This window comes from Doryrhamphus excisus, chromosome 9 (genome assembly GCF_030265055.1).
Source record: "Doryrhamphus excisus isolate RoL2022-K1 chromosome 9, RoL_Dexc_1.0, whole genome shotgun sequence".
Taxonomy (NCBI): Eukaryota; Metazoa; Chordata; class Actinopteri; order Syngnathiformes; family Syngnathidae; genus Doryrhamphus; species Doryrhamphus excisus.
The window spans coordinates 12,086,665-12,104,678 of record NC_080474.1 but is presented as its reverse complement, the minus strand read 5'-3'; the positions used below and the strand labels follow the sequence as shown (position 1 = coordinate 12,104,678).

The 18,014-nt window shown below is 40.4% G+C and overlaps 1 protein-coding gene across 2 annotated transcripts in view; it reads left to right on the top strand.

The window, feature by feature from the left end:
- Nucleotides 1–243: 243 nt before the first annotated feature.
- Nucleotides 244–18,014, top strand: part of LOC131136086 (fibronectin-like) — a 32,851-nt gene continuing 15,080 nt past the window's right edge. Inside the window, exons 1-24 of one of the 2 annotated variants that reach the window (XM_058082588.1) lie at nucleotides 244–868; nucleotides 1,560–1,685; nucleotides 1,781–1,912; nucleotides 2,092–2,223; nucleotides 2,355–2,492; nucleotides 3,375–3,533; nucleotides 4,017–4,214; nucleotides 4,302–4,484; nucleotides 4,575–4,751; nucleotides 8,062–8,217; nucleotides 8,530–8,658; nucleotides 9,252–9,395; nucleotides 12,285–12,406; nucleotides 12,493–12,661; nucleotides 13,276–13,461; nucleotides 13,596–13,724; nucleotides 13,850–13,939; nucleotides 14,019–14,213; nucleotides 15,157–15,435; nucleotides 15,830–16,093; nucleotides 16,163–16,257; nucleotides 16,926–17,094; nucleotides 17,183–17,269; nucleotides 17,393–17,584. In XM_058082588.1, coding sequence (XP_057938571.1) covers nucleotides 739–868; nucleotides 1,560–1,685; nucleotides 1,781–1,912; nucleotides 2,092–2,223; nucleotides 2,355–2,492; nucleotides 3,375–3,533; nucleotides 4,017–4,214; nucleotides 4,302–4,484; nucleotides 4,575–4,751; nucleotides 8,062–8,217; nucleotides 8,530–8,658; nucleotides 9,252–9,395; nucleotides 12,285–12,406; nucleotides 12,493–12,661; nucleotides 13,276–13,461; nucleotides 13,596–13,724; nucleotides 13,850–13,939; nucleotides 14,019–14,213; nucleotides 15,157–15,435; nucleotides 15,830–16,093; nucleotides 16,163–16,257; nucleotides 16,926–17,094; nucleotides 17,183–17,269; nucleotides 17,393–17,584 — 3,781 coding nt within the window. In that variant the 5' untranslated portion in view covers nucleotides 244–738. Of the gene's footprint in view, nucleotides 869–1,559; nucleotides 1,686–1,777; nucleotides 1,913–2,091; nucleotides 2,224–2,354; nucleotides 2,493–3,374; nucleotides 3,534–4,016; nucleotides 4,215–4,301; nucleotides 4,485–4,574; nucleotides 4,752–8,061; nucleotides 8,218–8,529; nucleotides 8,659–9,251; nucleotides 9,396–12,284; nucleotides 12,407–12,492; nucleotides 12,662–13,275; nucleotides 13,462–13,595; nucleotides 13,725–13,849; nucleotides 13,940–14,018; nucleotides 14,214–15,156; nucleotides 15,436–15,829; nucleotides 16,094–16,162; nucleotides 16,258–16,925; nucleotides 17,095–17,182; nucleotides 17,270–17,392; nucleotides 17,585–18,014 lie in introns of both variants that reach the window. The other variant, XM_058082587.1, reaches the window with a different exon arrangement.

The window sequence follows — 18,014 nt, the reverse complement described above, 5'->3', positions numbered from 1 at the left end:
TTGAACGTAACCCGAGGCCCACCTGTACCTGGAGAAAATCCACACAGGGAGAACAGGCAAACCCTACAACAGAGATTTGAGCCCTGGATCTCCTGACTGTAGTGTAGAAATGAAGACATAATAAATCATCCATGCAATACCGTTATTGAACAATTTTCAGCGTTCTGACTGTAGGTTTGCTGTTCAAACAGTAGTGGGCGTGGCTGGCGCATGCCAGTTACTTCCTATTCTCACTGGAATTGGGGGAAAAAAATCAACTCCGAGTTTGCTGATGGTTTCTGCCTAGCAACGAGAAGTGCCGTAACGTGAGACGTCGCGATTCTGTTGACGTTTGTTCATAGTTACATTCTAAGTATTTATTGTTTTGTGATAAATCACAAATGATTTGTGTTGTCTGTGTGACTTTGGAAGAGACAATTTGACTTAGTAAGAGATTTAGCTAAGTGGTGGATACCCCATTGATTGTTTAATTCTACATAGTAACGTTTTGTTAAGTTACGTTAGCTTAGTCAGTAAAACAAGTAAGAAATACAATCCCACGCACTTAAACACGGGCTCTTCCTTGAACCTCCCTCCTCTCGCTGCAAGTCAGCCATGCCCAGTTAGATAAATCACTCCCACTCTGTTTGACCTGCACACTGGAGCAGCGGAGGAGCAGACCGAATTCTGTTGCACTGGAGCCGACTTCTCTTCGTCTCTGGTGACATTAAGTTGGCCCAAGTGCAACATTTAGAAACAATGTCCCACAGCACCATAACCGGGTTGCTGTTTGCGCTGTGCATTGGGAGCGTAGTGCACTGCATGCCCAAGGGGACCCATAAGAACCGACGACAGGCGCAGCAGCATCACGTCCCCTCGGTGTCTCAGGGTAAGCTTGCATTTCTTCCAACCTGCTCACTAAAGTTTTTGTGAACGGTCCCAGTTAAGTAATTTAGTTATTTAAAGCCAATGTCTTATTGAATTGAATTAATTTCCATCGAGCATAGTTGGCATATAAAGTAAAATATATAATTTTGCCAAGAAATACATCTTGTTAACATGACAGACCGCTTGACTCCATTATCAGAATGCCATGAAGTTTTTTTGGAGGGAGTATCCTTGCTATTGTCTCGTGTTTTTCTAAATATGACGACTTCACATTAATATTTAGTTGTAACCCGAAAGATGAGAGACAAAGATGAGAGAATGGGGACTTCGTAGCAGACGTGAACAAAGAACCATTCCGTGTGTGAATGTGTGCGTGCGTGCGTGCGTGTGCACGCGCATGGCAGGTTGGGGGGGGGGGATAAAAGTGAATAATATTGTCTCCTTTGCAAATGATTTATTACTGTGCCTGGGGGTCCTTTGAAGTCAAGTTAACACATTTACGGTCAATTTCACAGACAAGGGGAAAGTTTGGTCCTGCAATAAAATTGTTGATCTAAATGAAAGTGTACATGGAGTTAGTTTTTGATCCAAATTCAGGATGCCTTTGGGGGTGGAGTGTTTTTTTCCATATGTAATGTAATATTACAGAATCATGGCACTGTTTTACCTGTGCTCTGCGTATTTCCTGCCAGATGGCTGTATAGAGAATGGTAATTTCTACAGCATTAATGACCAGTGGGAACGACCATACTTGGGAAGCACTCTGGTGTGTACTTGCAATGGCGTCGCCGGCATTAAGTGTAAAAGCAAACTAGAAGGTGAGTTCACATGTGTGTGATGAATGTTGTTTTATCAGTATGTCTCAGACAAAACACTTTTTTCTCTTGTGTCACTCTCCTCCCTGCAACAGAAGAAAGGTGCTATGATAAGATCAACCAGCAGTCCTACAGTGTGGGAGAAACATATGAGCGACCCAAGGAAGGCATGATTTGGGATTGTACCTGTATCGGATCTGGCAGGGGAAAGATCAGCTGTACTATTGCAAGTATGTTGGGACACTTCAGACAACGCCTTCAACAGCTCCTGTTTCTAAATATATCCTGATAAGGCAGACTGATGGTAGTGTGCATCTGTTTGCATTTAGCTGGGTGGTTAAATAATGGAAACACGAGTCTTTGTTTTTGTGGCAAGGTCCTTATCATCATTATTCCCCTCTTTATCTAGATCGCTGTCATGAAGATGGGGCCTCATATAAGATAGGAGACACCTGGAGGCGACCCCATGAGACAGGGGGCTACATGCTGGAGTGCGTCTGTCTGGGTAATGGCAAGGGAGAATGGACCTGCAAGCCTGTTGGTGAGTCATTTGCACAGCCAGTGACTAACTGTAATGCGACTTTGGGAATCATTAAGTATTGCTCAATTGATACAAGTTAGAGTGTGTATATGTGAGTTTTTAACAGTAAACAAAATGTGTGTGTTTTGCAGCTGAGCGTTGCTATGACAACACAGCTGGGACATCATACGTTGTTGGGGAGACATGGGAGAAACCCTACCAAGGATGGATGGTTGTGGATTGCACCTGTCTGGGAGAAGGAAGTGGCCGTATAACATGCACATCCAGAAGTAAGAGCTCTTTCACGTTTATCTCGGAATTGTCTCACCCTTCTGGGATAAATTAATTAATAATTAATTAATGAAGTTTTATTGGAAACTTCAGTTTTGTAATTGTTTATAAAAAAGCCCTTTTTATGACATGTTATGTTTCTGTACTTTTTTTCTTAAACTCAGAACATGTCTCAGTATGTCTCCCACAAGGAATAAAATGTAATTGCTGCTGGTTATGTTTGAACCAGTCACATGCATCTCAACAAATCAGCACAATCAACACAAAACATTTGTGTGTTTATCTTCAAACCTTTGTAGTAACACATTATAATACCAAGGAATTTCAACTGGTGGGTCGTGACCCAAAAGTGTTAATCTTTTATTCTGAAGATATTTGTCGTAATGCTCCTATAGATGGCGACAACACTCTGTATTACTATTTGAAACTTGCCGATCCTGTCTGTTGTTGAGTCTTAGGATTTATGCTTACCATATATTAGCTGTTTAAGTGGAATGTTTAAATGTATTTCGTTTATGTTGAATGTCACAGAGAAATTACTTTGTATCTGATGTAATATTTTTGTATGTTTCGTTTTACAGTGCTTCAATTTAATAGAACTCAACTCGAGTCTTTATTGAGATGATATGTTTTCAGTATTGCTCCTGAAACTTGTTTTGTGCTGCCACACTGTGTTTTAATTTCAAATCTTTTCATTAAATACAAGATATTTGTGAATTTTCTGGGGGTGAGTGTGGGTCCCACAGCTAAGGCAATTGCAAATCACTGCTATGCATATACCATATTTTGCCATGATTTTAAAAGTAATATCATTATTCTAACATTATCTCACATGACTCTTTATGATCATAATCAACAATTCCCATTTCTCCTTCTTTTAGATCGTTGTAACGACCAGGATACTCTGACCTCCTACCGTATTGGAGATACATGGACCAAGACAGATGCCAGAGGCAACCTGCTCCAGTGTCTGTGCACAGGGAATGGTCGAGGGGAGTGGAAGTGTGAGAGACATGCCTCACTTCACACTACTGGCCTGGGTGAGAACTGATGATATCCTTGTGTGTGTGTTTGCACCCCTGTCCTGCTCCCCATGAGAGAATAACGTATGCCAGAGGCAAACGCACTGAGGGGGGTGAAGTCTGAAGCGCCAAGTGTTGCCGTGAGAAAGACTTGTCTTGTAACTCATGATCATGACCTCATGAGGAACGCAGACATGGAACAGAAGATGAAGAAAAGAAAGGACAGGAGAGCGTTAGCAGGAAAAAATGTGCTTGAAGTGACTTTTGGGTATGAGTCAGAATATTCATAGTACCTCGGAGACAGTTAATAAAAAAGAAAGTGTTTATCCTTCTGGAAATGTGTTAAAATCCAGCACTGGCCTCTTGCTTGACATTAATTTTTGTGTGTCATCTACTGTTTGTTACTGTGTTATCTAAAGAAATTAATTTGTTAATTAGTTCATTAATTAAGTCAATAATTAGGATGTGTTTTTAACATTGTTTTTCTTCATTTCATTTCAGGCACCGGTTCTCGTGTGATCACTAACATCCAGCCAGCCATCTACCAGCCTCCCTCCGTGCCTGAGCTTCCCCAAGAAGGACCGTGTCAGACAGACTCTGGACCGTCATACTTTGTTGGCCAGCGGTGGCTTAAAAGCCAGGGAACTAAACAGTTGATCTGTACCTGTTTGGGCAGCGGGGTCAGCTGTGAACAATGGGGTAAGATGGTACTATGTTTTGTAGCTCTTCAACTACTCTAAAAGTGAGCCTTCTATTAAGAACACATATGGTTGTGTTTTCCTCCAGATGGACCAGCTCCAGTATACGGGGGCAACTCTGGAGGTCAGCCTTGTGTGTTCCCCTTTGTTTACAAGGGGAAGACTTATCACTCTTGTACCTCGAATGGGCGTAGTGATGGACAGCTGTGGTGTTCCACCTCATCTGACTTTGAGACGGACCAGAAATATTCCTTCTGCACAGAAAAGAATGGTGAGCCAAACTGAGAGAGAAAACATCCAATACGGACGAGAGATTTAATGGGCTGCTGGATACTGGAAACTTTGTTTCTTTTCTTGATAGCACTTGTGGCAACAAGGGGTGGTAATTCGAATGGTGCTTTGTGCCAATTCCCGTATCTGTATAATGGCCGAAACTACACTGACTGCACTGCTGATGGACGCAGAGATGGCATGAAGTGGTGCGGCACTACAACTGATTACGATGCAGAGCACCGTTTTGGATTCTGCCCAATGGCTGGTAAGTGGGAGTGTAAGCTGGAACAGAGATATTCCAGATGTTTGAGCTTGAATTGTTTCATAGTTGTGGCATGAAACAGAATTAAAAACATATTTGAATATGTCTAAGAGACAATGAACACCCATAATTTTGCAAATGTTAGCAATGTGTACAAGCCAGATAGGTTTGCTTAAAACCAGACAATGGGATGGCTGAGATCATAGACAAACCAAAGTGACAGCAAACTGGCCAAATGTGGATCTTTTAAAGAGTTGCATTTCAATGAATGCAATTAGCACCTCTAATTACAATCACACCACCAGACCTAATTCAAATGTTTCTCCTCCCTGTCTGCGGGGTAACTCAATTAGCATGTAAGCCCTTATCAGGTTGGAGTTAAAAGGCACTGAGTCTGAAGCTAAATCTCATTTATAGGTCTGACACCTTTATTTATAGCTTGGGCAAATTGAAGTCACCTGTCAGAGTGCGTAATTTTGTTGAATTGGTGCCAATTAGATCTCCATGGGCAACAAAAGGCGCTGAAGGCAGTGAAAACACTGGGGGATTGTTGACTGATGTCTGTGAAGGACTAATGAATTGGTAATGATGACGACAAATGGGTGTAAAATAAAAATTAGAAACCAGGTCAGTAGATTATTATTTGTTAATGTCGTTTACATAGACATTTGGAAAAATAGCTTACATAAACAAGTTATCACAAGAATTAAACTACATCCTCTGATAGCAAGGGTTGTAAGTCACAAACACAACTTTGTAGAACTATCCTACATCAAAAGGTTCTCACATTGAGGAACTGGACTACAGCATCTGTTTTAGTTTGCAATAACGTAATCTCTGTATCGGTGTGTATTAGTGACGCAACAAAGAGCCAATTTATGGATGCCCATGTCAACATGTAATAACTCTGTTGGCTGTTTTATGTTCCTTTGAGTCCCCTTTTTTATCGTCTTTATGCATCTTGGGGCCCACCTTAGCACAACACCTTGTTGTTAAGACAACTGCCTGTCAAGATTTAAAGAGGGGGTAACAAAGCACTCATACCTTTGTCAGAGTTGGTTGCCTGTACACACCAGGAAGCCTTTGATTTTACTTTAATGACTTTCCAAAGACTGTCAAAATAAACATCGTAGTTGAGATGTTAATGGTGATGCTCAAAGGCATCTCGGCCCCCACCCCACTTTGCTGTGGTAGTTGTTGAAAAGGTTAACATGGTGTCAGCCATGTGGTCTTGTAGCCATGAAAAACTGTTCAAACTCGTTACACACCATGACACCATGACAGTGGTCATGTCAGTGCTCTCCGAAAAGAAGCCAGGTGGTCTGTACGTTGTTCAGCTCTATTTCTTGACTGTACAGCAGATGTCCTATCTCATCTTTTTGACTTTGCAGGAATGCTGTTTGTTGAGACTGAACCAAACAATCCGTGTGATTTTTAGATATCATGCCAGCATCCTGTCCCAAAATAATGTGTATTGTGCCATTCTCCCACTTTTCTTAATGGTCGCCTTAGCATTGTGATGAGAAGATAAGCATTTTCTCATTACTTGAAAGAAAATAACTTTTTAAAATATCAATAGCCCTGTAACTACAAATGCTCAATATTTTTTTAATGTTATCTGACGGCGCGCACCCATGCCTATGTCCCTCCCACTGGCGCAAGTGGCAAGGAGAGAAGACATGAGAGGGTTTAACATGGCCGAGTGTAATCTTAACCAATTCATTCATTGCCTTTAAATGCACAGGACTGGACTGTGCATCAGAGGCACACCACAATGCGCGTCATGCTCCACGTACACCACCTTGTGGACACGTCGTCTGTTCCTGACAGTTACATTAAACACAACATCAGGCTAATCCAGGCATCTTGCTTGTTTTCCACCAGTATCTACATTGCCAAATAGGAGAACCTTTGATGGTACATTCTCGGTATCTCATCCTCCTTGAGATAAAATGAACAGTAAAAACATATATCCTACAGAACCAACTAAGAACCAACTTAAGAACCAACTTTATATTAATGGTTGTCTAATGGGTCACTTTTTCTGTTTCCACAAAGTATGTGCTGCATGTTAGCTAATTTGCATACTAACAGTAATTGGATGGCTACTGAGGGGAGGGGCGGGAGGGGTGATCTGGGTTATGAAAAAGCATCCAGCACAGGCACGGAGATGAGCGATGAGTGGGTCTGTCCGAGTTTTCAATTCTAAAATATTGATTTGGAGGTGGGGTGGGCAAGCCATTTATTTTGAGGGTCACACACGTCACTTTCCAGGCCCCAATTGTAAAGATGTAACGCAAGTCCCAGATACTGTATTACACTTCATATCACGTATTCTGAATTAGTATTTTTGTTGCTACTTTTGTTTATTTTTATGCTTGAAAATTCTCAGTTTAAACCAAGAAGACTTACAATTTGCTAAAATATGCATTAATCAGTGAAACAGCGATAACTATTTTTTTTTTAAACATGATAAGTAAGGGTGCAATGTTTGAACCACGTTGTAGCACTGGATGGCGGTATTTAAACATTTTGTCCAACAAAAGTCAGTCTGACAGGATGTAATACGCATCGTTTCTGTTGTAAAACCCAGGATTTTGCTGTTTTGTATTTTTGATGGCTGTGTGGTGTGACAGTGAGACAAAGCCATGTGCCAAAGCTGGGTGCCTCCCGAGCTTCATGGCTGCTTTCCACACCGATATTTACTTGTAATGCCGATATCGGCCAAGATCCCTACCTTTAACGCTACCTGCAACTACTTTGAAACCATAGCAAAATATTTTCATGGCAATAGATAAAATCTTGGACAGTGCATGTCTGCTCCATGGCCACCATGTTAGCGCCGTACAGTGCAGAATGACTCGCAATTGTTTTGGAGCACCACAGTAGGGGTTTGTGCATACATATGGAGCTTGCACCGGAAAATTATCCAGTCATGAAGATAATACAGGGTTTGACTTCTCATTTGATTTCCTGCTAAATTCACGGCACTCAATGTTGTACTCTTTAACTTTCTTTTTAATGGAGAACACATGTTGAACACACACAGTCATTACAAAAAGGAGCACAGGACATCTGTTTCAGGCTTGTGATTATCACATTTTTTTGCCATTAGAACACAGATGTTCATTGATGTTTAAATCTAAGATAATAATGGATAATTAACAGTTGTGTGTTCATCCGGGGAGTGAGTTAGGAGTGAGTTAGGAGTGAGTATTTACACACATTTAGCAAAAGGGAAATCTGCACTTTTGCAACATGATAAACCAATAACGTGACCAATAAAGCATCTCTTTACGACCTTTTATTCCAGCCCATGAAGAAGTGTGCACGACCAGTGAAGGGGTTATGTACCGTGTGGGGGACCAGTGGGACAAACGCCATGATGTTTTGGGTCACATGATGCGGTGTACCTGTGTTGGCAATGGTCGAGGAGAATGGAGCTGTGTTGCCTACTCCCAGCTTAAAGGTATGCAATGTGTGTGTGTGTGTGTGTGTGCGTGTGTACTGTAGGTGATTATGTGCCAGGGGAGCAATATTGATATAATCTGAGTGACAAGTTGAAAGGTCATGGGTGATATAGAATGACCTAATTGTCAAAAGGTTAAAGGTGAGTATGCACACCTGTGGATTACAGGTTTCCAGTTGCACCTGCACCACACACGCAAACACACACACACATGCATTTGTGAAAACACACTGGTTGTATTCAGCAGAGCAGATGTTCACAAGCTATGTAAGAGTCTCATTTGGCCTTTGCTCATGTCTTTATGTCTTTCAGATCAGTGTATTGTAGATAGTCTGACCTACGAGGTGAACCAGACCTTCACCAAACAACATGAGGAAGGATATATGATGAACTGCACCTGCTTTGGACAGGGACGTGGACGCTGGAAGTGTGACGCTATTGGTAGGATGAAATAGAAATAGTCAATGAACAAGACAAACAAACACCTTGGGTTAACTTATTTTTAAACACACACATATGCACACACATTAGTTTTTAAATTATTACTAATTATAGTGTTTTGGGAAAGTTTAGCTTGTAGTGTTAGCTATCATTGAATGTATAGCCAATAACCACACAATGACTCCAAATTGTGTGACAAAGTTTACCTTGGAATTCTGACTAAAAGCTATTTATGTGTGTTCTGTTTTTATGAACCATTCTTTGTAACATATGCTATCATTATTATTAATATTGTGGTTTCCTTTAAGATGTTTATTTTTTATTTTTTTTTTAATATAGATTTGCATGTATTTTATACATACTGTATGTGAACTGTATGTATTTTTCTAAAGTACACCCTCACAATTTTGTTGTGTCAAATGGTACAATGGCAATAAATATCTATTCTATTTTATTTTTTTTGGTTGGAAAAAGGGTAGTTTGGTACAGCACCTTTAAATAAAAAAACAAATTAGACAAATTATTATAGTATTTACAGGAAGTTGCGACTTGGGAGCGATGTTACAACCCTTTTTTGACTACTCTGCCCTTAGACCAGTGCCAGGAACCAGAGACACGAGCCTTCTACCAGATTGGAGAGTCCTGGGATAAAGTTATCCATGGATTCATGTACAAGTGCTATTGCTATGGTAACGGCATCGGAGAGCTCAGCTGTGAGCCCCAGCAGTCTTATCCTGGTAAGACACATTATGAGTGATTGATATCCATGATCAATGTAGAGTTTTGATGGATGATTTCAACTAGCTTGCAGTAGCATAGAACTGCACTGCATCATACTGAGATGCCACAACCACACCTTTTTTACATCACTGCTAATAATAATTGTTAAACCAATGCCTCTGAGTGTGCCAGTCAAAACCAAGCATTATTATCTTTGTAAAGGTTTACATATGCATAACTGAATACTAATAGTTGAAGGGAAACAGTTTGCTTCATAAATGACCTCTAAAATGAGGCCCTTGACTTTGATGTGTGACAGAATGACTTGGGTGGGGTGTGATTTCCTCCCCTGCAAATACACCCCCCATTTGTAGCCTTTGTTCCCCACAGCTGTACGAGAGGATATAACCCTGTTCACACACATACCGGTCAAATCTTTAACGCTTCTAAAAGGAAATATTTCATTTTTATAGATTTTCTTGATGACTTCACATTTAACAAAAATGTGTTGAGTTTTAGAGCTAGTCCTGCAGTGGTTCTCACAAAACTAATAACTGCATGTATTGGGTGGAAATCAGCTTTTTATAATACATGTAAAAATTTAAACAACTTTCACAAGTATGTCTGATTGGAAAACAACCATTTTGCTTGTATACACTCCATTGGGCTTTTTATGTATGCACCAGTCTCCCTGGAGCAGTTAGCATTAAATTCACAAGAGAAGAAGATAAACCTACCCGTTTTAACAAGAGGCAGAACATTGTAGTATACAGTATGTGTTTTAATACATGACATGACACCTGAGCACATCCCCATTGGGTAGAAACGCATCAAACAGCTCACACAGCTAAGCTTAAATGACCAAAATTGCCATTTACCTTTTTTGTGAAATTGTGAAAACACAGTGTACTAAAGCAGAAATTCAACTGACCTTGCATCATGTGTCCATGATGGTAAACTTTTAACATACTGATAGGTGTTAACATTACCCAAAGTCAGGCAATTAACCTTTGCTTTAATTGTGTTGCTTACTATGTTAAGCAGGTTGATGAGCAATGCAAATGTAGGGCACCTTCTAGCGAGAGCTGGCCATAATCACAACCAGCTGTGAACTGTGTGTGTGTGTTGTCATACAGCATGCATTTTAAAAGTGAGAGTGAAGTCCAGGCTCCAAGTAAGGGAACTTTCAGGGTACAGCCATAAAAGGTAGAAATGGAAAACCCAAGGGAAAGCTTACAAGGAAGCCCTTTATTGTTCAGACCCTCTTAAAAGGGTTTAATTGTGCTTTAACTGCATCAGGACTTGCTCTTTTGCAGCATTTCTCTTTAGAGACATACAATGTATTTTGCATAAATGTATTTACCTTTAATGTACAGTAATACATTACAGTAAAATTATTAATAGCTGGTATAGTAAGAAAGCGTGTGTCGGTATAGATTAGATGTAACACACTCAATGCAAGTGGACATCCTTTTTTTTCTATTTATCTGATGTGTGTCCCACATGTGATTCTGTGGTATCTGCCCTCCCTTCGTCAGTGGCCTGTGGCTCTGTAATGGTCTGTAATTGGTCGCAGATTGTTTTGGAGGTTTATGTATATGCTAGGACCTCTGGTTAACCAAGCCACTTTAACTACAGATCTGCTATTTGGAAAAGTGGCTAGAAACCTCAAGTTCTTTATAGAAGCTACCAGATTCTATCAACACAGCTTATGGTCAGGAGTCTGCTATCCACATGACTTATGTCGGGTTTGAAGATGACTTGATACCTTCTTTTCCTTTAGTTTTTCAAACGGGAAACACATTAGGCTTCTTCTGTTTGTATGATTATTTATTAATGTACTTTAGTCGCTATTTCTCCCACTTTCAATCACATATCCACTGATACGTCCATTATAATATCCATTCATCCTGTCTTTTTTCTGTGCCGCTTATCCTCACTAGGGACGGGGTATGTCTTCATTTTCGCAAGTTTACCCCCTAACCCTCTTATTTATGTCTTCTATTTTCAAAGTTTACCCCCTTATGAAGACATGACCAGTTTAGAATTTGCTGAGGCTGAATATTAACAGACTGAATATTAACACAAGATCTAGTAAAACATGAAATATAGGTTAGAAATGGATTTGTATGAAAAGTGCACTTTCTGTGAAATAAGTATTTGACCAACTGGAAAGAGGTGACAGCCTTGATATACTAAGCATAAGACACATGGTGTCATGTTAGCATGAAAGCCAAAAAGATGGAGTGGGCCAAAATCTCTCCAGTGCCCTTTGTGACCAACTTCAAAAAACATCTGGTCTGTGTGCTTAGTGCTTATCAGCAAGGGTTTCCCCACTATGTTTTCACTGAAATCCAAATGAATTCATAACTTTTACTCAAGTTTGATACCCTGTCACCCTCCAAAACAACCAAAATTGACTGTCGTTGTATAGGAGTGCACTTGAAATATTGGCAAGGGATCAAATATATATACAAAATATATACTGTATATTTTGTATTTTCACCTAAATAAATTCCTGGTATGTGTTTGATCATACCTGGCAATAAAACAATTTCTGATTCTGATTCTGAAATAATCATGTGTTCACTGTAGTGAACATTAGAGACAAGTAAAAGGCATAGCAAGTAATAGAGGAAAAGTCTTCTCCCATCTGGCTGCCGTAGTCCAGGCTGGAATCTGACAGTGATATGCTAGTTTTTCCTGGAAGAAAATACTACTGCATACCTTTTTCAGGGGATTTGTGTGTTCCTGTGTAGACACTTGTTTACACACTGCTTTATTGTATAATATTGAAAGTGAATGATTGTGAAATGCATGTTGTGTTGTTAAATTTTGTTTGTTTTTGTCCGAAACTGAAAGTTCTGACCTGTCTAATTGCATTATGTCTCTGTCATGTCTCCCAGGTGGTCACCGTCCTGTTCAAGTGATCATAACAGAATCTGGAAACCAACCCAACTCCCACCCTATTCAATGGAATGCTCCGCCCTCTGCTCACATCACCCAATATATCCTCAAATGGAGAGTGGTAAGTTTCAACATTGACACTGAAACATAGGATCTCTGTTCTCTTATGCAAATATTTATAACCTTTTCTGTTTATTCTTTTGGCAGAAAAATACCCATACAGGATGGAGGGAGGTAGTGATCCCTGGGCATCTCAACTCCTACACTATCTCTGGGCTGAAGCCAGGCATTACCTATGAGGGTCAGCTGATCAGTGTGTTGCGATTTGGGCGGCAAGAGGTCACACACTTTGACTTCACAACTCATTATGGATCATGTGAGTTGAGAAAGTCAAAGTCTCCTGCAGTTTCTGCTTAAATGCCATTATATTGTTTGGTTAATAGTGGACCTCTCCCTACCATATATGGACTATGACATTTTTTATTAGCACATATACATGGTGCGGCGGGGCTAAAGACTGATACTATATGGGTATGACCACAAGTGAAGTAATACATAATTAACTGAGATTATACTATTAAACTACAGTATTCACTCATTCATTTTATATCGCTTATCCTCACAAGGGGCGCGGGCGTGCTGGAGCCTATCCCAGCTGTCTTCATGCGAGAGGCAGGGTACACCCTGGACTGGTCGCCAGCCAATCACAGGGCACATATAGACAAACAACCATTCACACCACACTCACATTAAACTACAGTATGTCATATATCGTCATAAATATGTGATAAAACATATATATAACATAAAGTTCTCTTTTTACAATTTTTAAAACATCTTTAAAAAATTTAATAATAGTTAAATATTCTGTTTATGGAAACATTGCAGCTGCCTATGATTATGATCATTTCCATTGTGTGTCTTGGCCATTGTACTCAGGTCTGATCTGATGACCCCATATATTCTTTCACTTTTTTGTCTCTCATTTAGTGGCTACATCACAAGGCGAGACTACACAGCCTCCCCCTGTGGTGGACACCTCAGAGTCTGTGACAGAAATTACATCCAGCAGCTTTGTCATCTCTTGGGTCTCCGCCTCTGACACGGTCTCTGGGTTTAGAGTTGAGTATGAACTCACTGAGCAGGGTCAAAGCACTGGACAGCCTGTGGTTTTAGGTAAGTGCAGCTGCACAAATCATGAAACATGCATAACACTTTCCTTGTCAGTTTATCTGCATTCTCGTACAATAGTATGTCTTGAGTCATTTTTTATTTGTAACTTTTAATGTATTTGTGTGTTTTCTGGCCAGACCTGCCCCGTACAGCTACATCAGTGAATATTAATGAGCTGCTACCTGGGAGGAAGTACACAATTAATGTCTATGAGGTGACAGATGAGGGAGAAGACAACCTCATTCTTACTACTTCACAAACCACTGGTGAGTCCATAGTCACTTGTTCCTGGTATCTTCTTTTGTCATCGTTATCATTTAAGGTGGTAATTCATTTTCCTACAAGAAAAGTAGAGAACACTTGCTCATACTACCATTTTTCCATGGCTCAGCACCTGATGCTCCCGCTGACCATGAAGTGGAGGATATCGGAGAAACTTCTATTGTGATTAGCTGGGAAAAACCAGTGGCTCCAATAACTGGTATGTCACTCCAAGAGTAATTGACATAATGGCCACTCAGTCAACTACACACAGCCTGCTTTTTTTTCCCTTTGCACAGGCTATCGTGTCGTGTATACCCCATCCATAGAAGGTGAAAGCACTGAGCTGACTCTCCCCGATACAGCAACATCTGTGACTCTGAGTGACCTCCGACCTGGGAAATTGTACAACATTAGTATATATGCAGTGGAGGACAGCTTGGAGAGCGAGCCTGTCTTTGTTCAAGTCAACACTGCAGGGGATCCACTACCAGGTAATTAGATGCATGTGTGCAACAAGTGTGCCCATTTAAAACCACACTCGAGAATATGGGTCCATCGCTGTGCTTCAACCTCATCATGATTACAAAAATAATTTATTGTGGTGTGTGGAAGAGTGCTGCACACTCCTCTGAGCTACAGCATAATTTAGGGTCTTGTGTTAACATCATGCAACATGCGTCAAGGCTAGTCCACCACTACAGGCAATTCGGGTTTGACTAGTACCCTAGCATGATATTCTGCCTCTTTAATTCAAGCCAGGGTATCCCTCAAAACTATTTGAATATGACTCCATTGAATATTATTTCTTATTTCTCAAAGGCTACACAATAATTTATGTTGAATTAACCTATACCTAAAACTATAATATACCTAAACTACGGAAAAGACCTTTTCAATCGAAAACTATTTGACTGAGTTTACAGCTGGTGTGCAGAACTCGGTTAAAGTTTTTACTCTGCCAAGTCTAACATGTGGTTGGCGCATTTGAGCAGACACTTGAAATGTGTATACTGTGTATAATGTGTATACTTCAATGTGTAAAACCTTTTGATGGACTAAAGATGTGAGACATAGTTGAGAGTGCATCCACGTATTCAGTTAATTCACTTGATCATGACTTGTCCCTGTATTTTTGATTTTTTAAGACAGAAATTACATAGCATGGCATGGCATGGGTGGGTTGACTTATATGAGTGGTATGTAGCAGTCAATTATGTACCCCACGTCTCACCCGAAGTCAGCTGGGATAGGCTCCAGGTCAACTAATGAGACAAACAGTTTAGAAAATTTATGGATTTAGATTAGTATGACCCGCTCCACAACAAATAAATCAGAATTCTCTTTAATTCGGAACACATCTTTTGAATTACTTCAAGCAAATATTGTTCAGATGAACTAAATAAATAAACTAATACCCTTTTTCCCTGTTTCCAGAGGAAATAACCTCCCCCACAGATCTGCAGTTTTATGAGGTGTCTGATAAGAAAATAGTTCTGACTTGGTCCGGGCCAGCCAGTGATGTCTCCGGGTACCGGGTGACTGTGGTCCCAGTGGATGAATCTGGTTCTCCTCAGAGAGAGATGACTCTACCCGTCAGCCAAAACTCATATGTGGAGGTGACTCACCTCCAGCCTGGAACACTGTACCGCTTCAATGTCTATACCATTCACGATGGAGAGGAAAGTCTTCCGCTTATCGGGGAGCAAACCACGAGTGAGTATGACAAATTTAGTACCAAAATTGTACACATTTAAAGCTTGCTGGGCTGAGAGAATGCCTCAGTATTAGGCGAGTTGATCATTACAGTGAAAAACAAACCCACCCCCAGGCTGCATGTTGGACACCCCTGACTTAATGGAACCCATAAAGTTTGAAACATAGAATTGCCAAAAATGTCCCAGTATGATCATAATAAGGTCCACTGTGAATTAATGCATCTCCAAGCCCTAATTGATTGACAGATGTACATATATGTGTGTTCAGAGACATTTGTCACACTCAAATTTGTGATGCTGCATTCATTAACAATCATATGCTTAATAGTTTTATGAAACAGCATTGATAATTTTTGTTTATATAACAATGTCTTTGACAACTTTCCTTGTAGAGCCTGATGCACCAACAGATATCCACTTCACCAATGTGACGGAGGACAGTGCTGTGATTTTGTGGTTCGCCCCACGAGCAAAAATCACCGGCTACCGGCTCTTCCTCACCTTTGAAGGCTCAAACCCAAAGCAGCTGCGCCTGCCAGCCCGGCTCTCCCAGTATACCCTTCTAAACCTGAAGCCAGATACCATGTACACTGCTACACTACACTCCGAGCAAGACAACACACTGAGTGAAGGAGAGACATCAGTGTTTACCACTAGTGAGTACTACGGTCACTTGAAAGTTATCAATAAGATAAAACTCATCCAAACCATTTCTTCCTTTGTAGACCCGCCAATGGGTAATGCACCCCATTTCAGCACTGATGTTACTGACTCCTCCATTATAATCTCCTGGACTCCAGTGCCACGTGTCGGATACAAGGTACCATTAGGACGTATACTTGTATGTGTGACAAGAAACAAAAGACCAGAACATTAGTTGATATATGACACATATTTATTTAGCAATCCACAGATGACAAGCCAATATTCCCCTTAGGGGCTATAAGTAGTACAAGGGCTCCATTAGGAGAAATGTATTTTACTTATTGATTTTTTTGTTTGTTTTTACCACGATCTGCCCTAGTGGTATAATGGTAGACACTGCTGCCTATTGTGCAACTTCGTGTCCAATGCCTGGATAAATGGGAGGGTTAAAGAAACTAAGCCAAACAAATCATGTGGTTGACTCACTGCAGCGACCCCTGACTGGAAAAGCCAAGACAACCACCTTTGTTGATGAGCTCTATTTCAGAACAGTATTTTAAATTGCTAGTGTAAAACCTCATCCCTTTTGAATGAGCAGCATATTTTGGTCTTTGATTAAGTTTGAGCTCACTTGTAAAATTGCAGACAGTTAAAAAGACCAGTGCTCCCTTGGTAACATGGGAATGATCTAATTGGTGAAAATATGTCACAGGAGTGATGAGAATGCTCTGCACTATGTCCATGTTCTTGGGAAAACACTGACTTCTGACCTTTGGCTCCTATATACTAATGCATGTCTTTGGCTCTTCTGTGCCTCACTGACCATATCTTCATTCATCTTAGTTGACAGTACGCCCCAGTCAGGGCGGAGAAGCCCCACGAGACGTGACCTCTGACTCAGGAAGTATTTACATTTCCGGCCTGACTCCAGGAGTGGAATATACCTACAGTGTGCAACCAGTCATTAACGGCGAAGAGCAAGGAGCACCAATCACGCGACGTGTCGTCACGCGTAAGTTGAAAGCACTAGATCACGTTTTCTCTCTTTTACATCTCTTATTTTGTATCATTCATTTTTGATCTTCCCTTATTTTTGACAGCTCTGTCTCCTCCCACTGATCTCAACCTGGACTCTAACTCGGACACTGGAGGAATTACTGTGCAGTGGAATGGAGCCAGTGTGCCAGGTACACACCAACCTGCAGAATGTAGACCGATAACAAATAACAATGACTTACAAATGATTAATTTACACTGATAAATCTCAAGAATCTCTATACTCAACTATACTCAACTATCTCTACCCAAAGACATCACTGGCTATAGAGTAGCATGCACTCCCACCAATGGGCAGCAAGGAAACAGTGTGGAGGAATTTGTGCAGTCTGGGCAGAACTCCTGCACCCTTGAGAACCTCAGTCCAGGAGTGGAGTACAACATTAGTGTTTTTACAGTTAAGGATGACATGGAGAGTGTTCCAATATCAACGACCATCACTCCAGGTGGGTGTTAGTATTAGTTGTTGCTGTATTAGTAATATAGAAATATCTTTTTTAATATGAGTCAAGTGAAGCATAACTTTCGTACAACCATTTGAACTGTTAATTGCAATGAGTTTGGAGTTGTGTCTGCAATTTTTTTCTTTTTTGGTGAAATTGAATATGATGATTAAGTGCAATTAAACTGAACTAAACTAATCTTAGAGCAGTAGCTATAATAACAGTACCAAACAGTATCAAAACTGTTTTGTTACACTACAGTCAAAATGAGGACACACCATTGGGCAGGAGTCTCAAATTCAACTTAACTCAAACCTAAATCAAACTCAAAGAAACATCCCGTATATATACATATAACCACCACACTGCAACTTAACATGAAACAGGTAAATAACACAAAGGGTAACTGCTATTAGTAATGGATGATAATAAA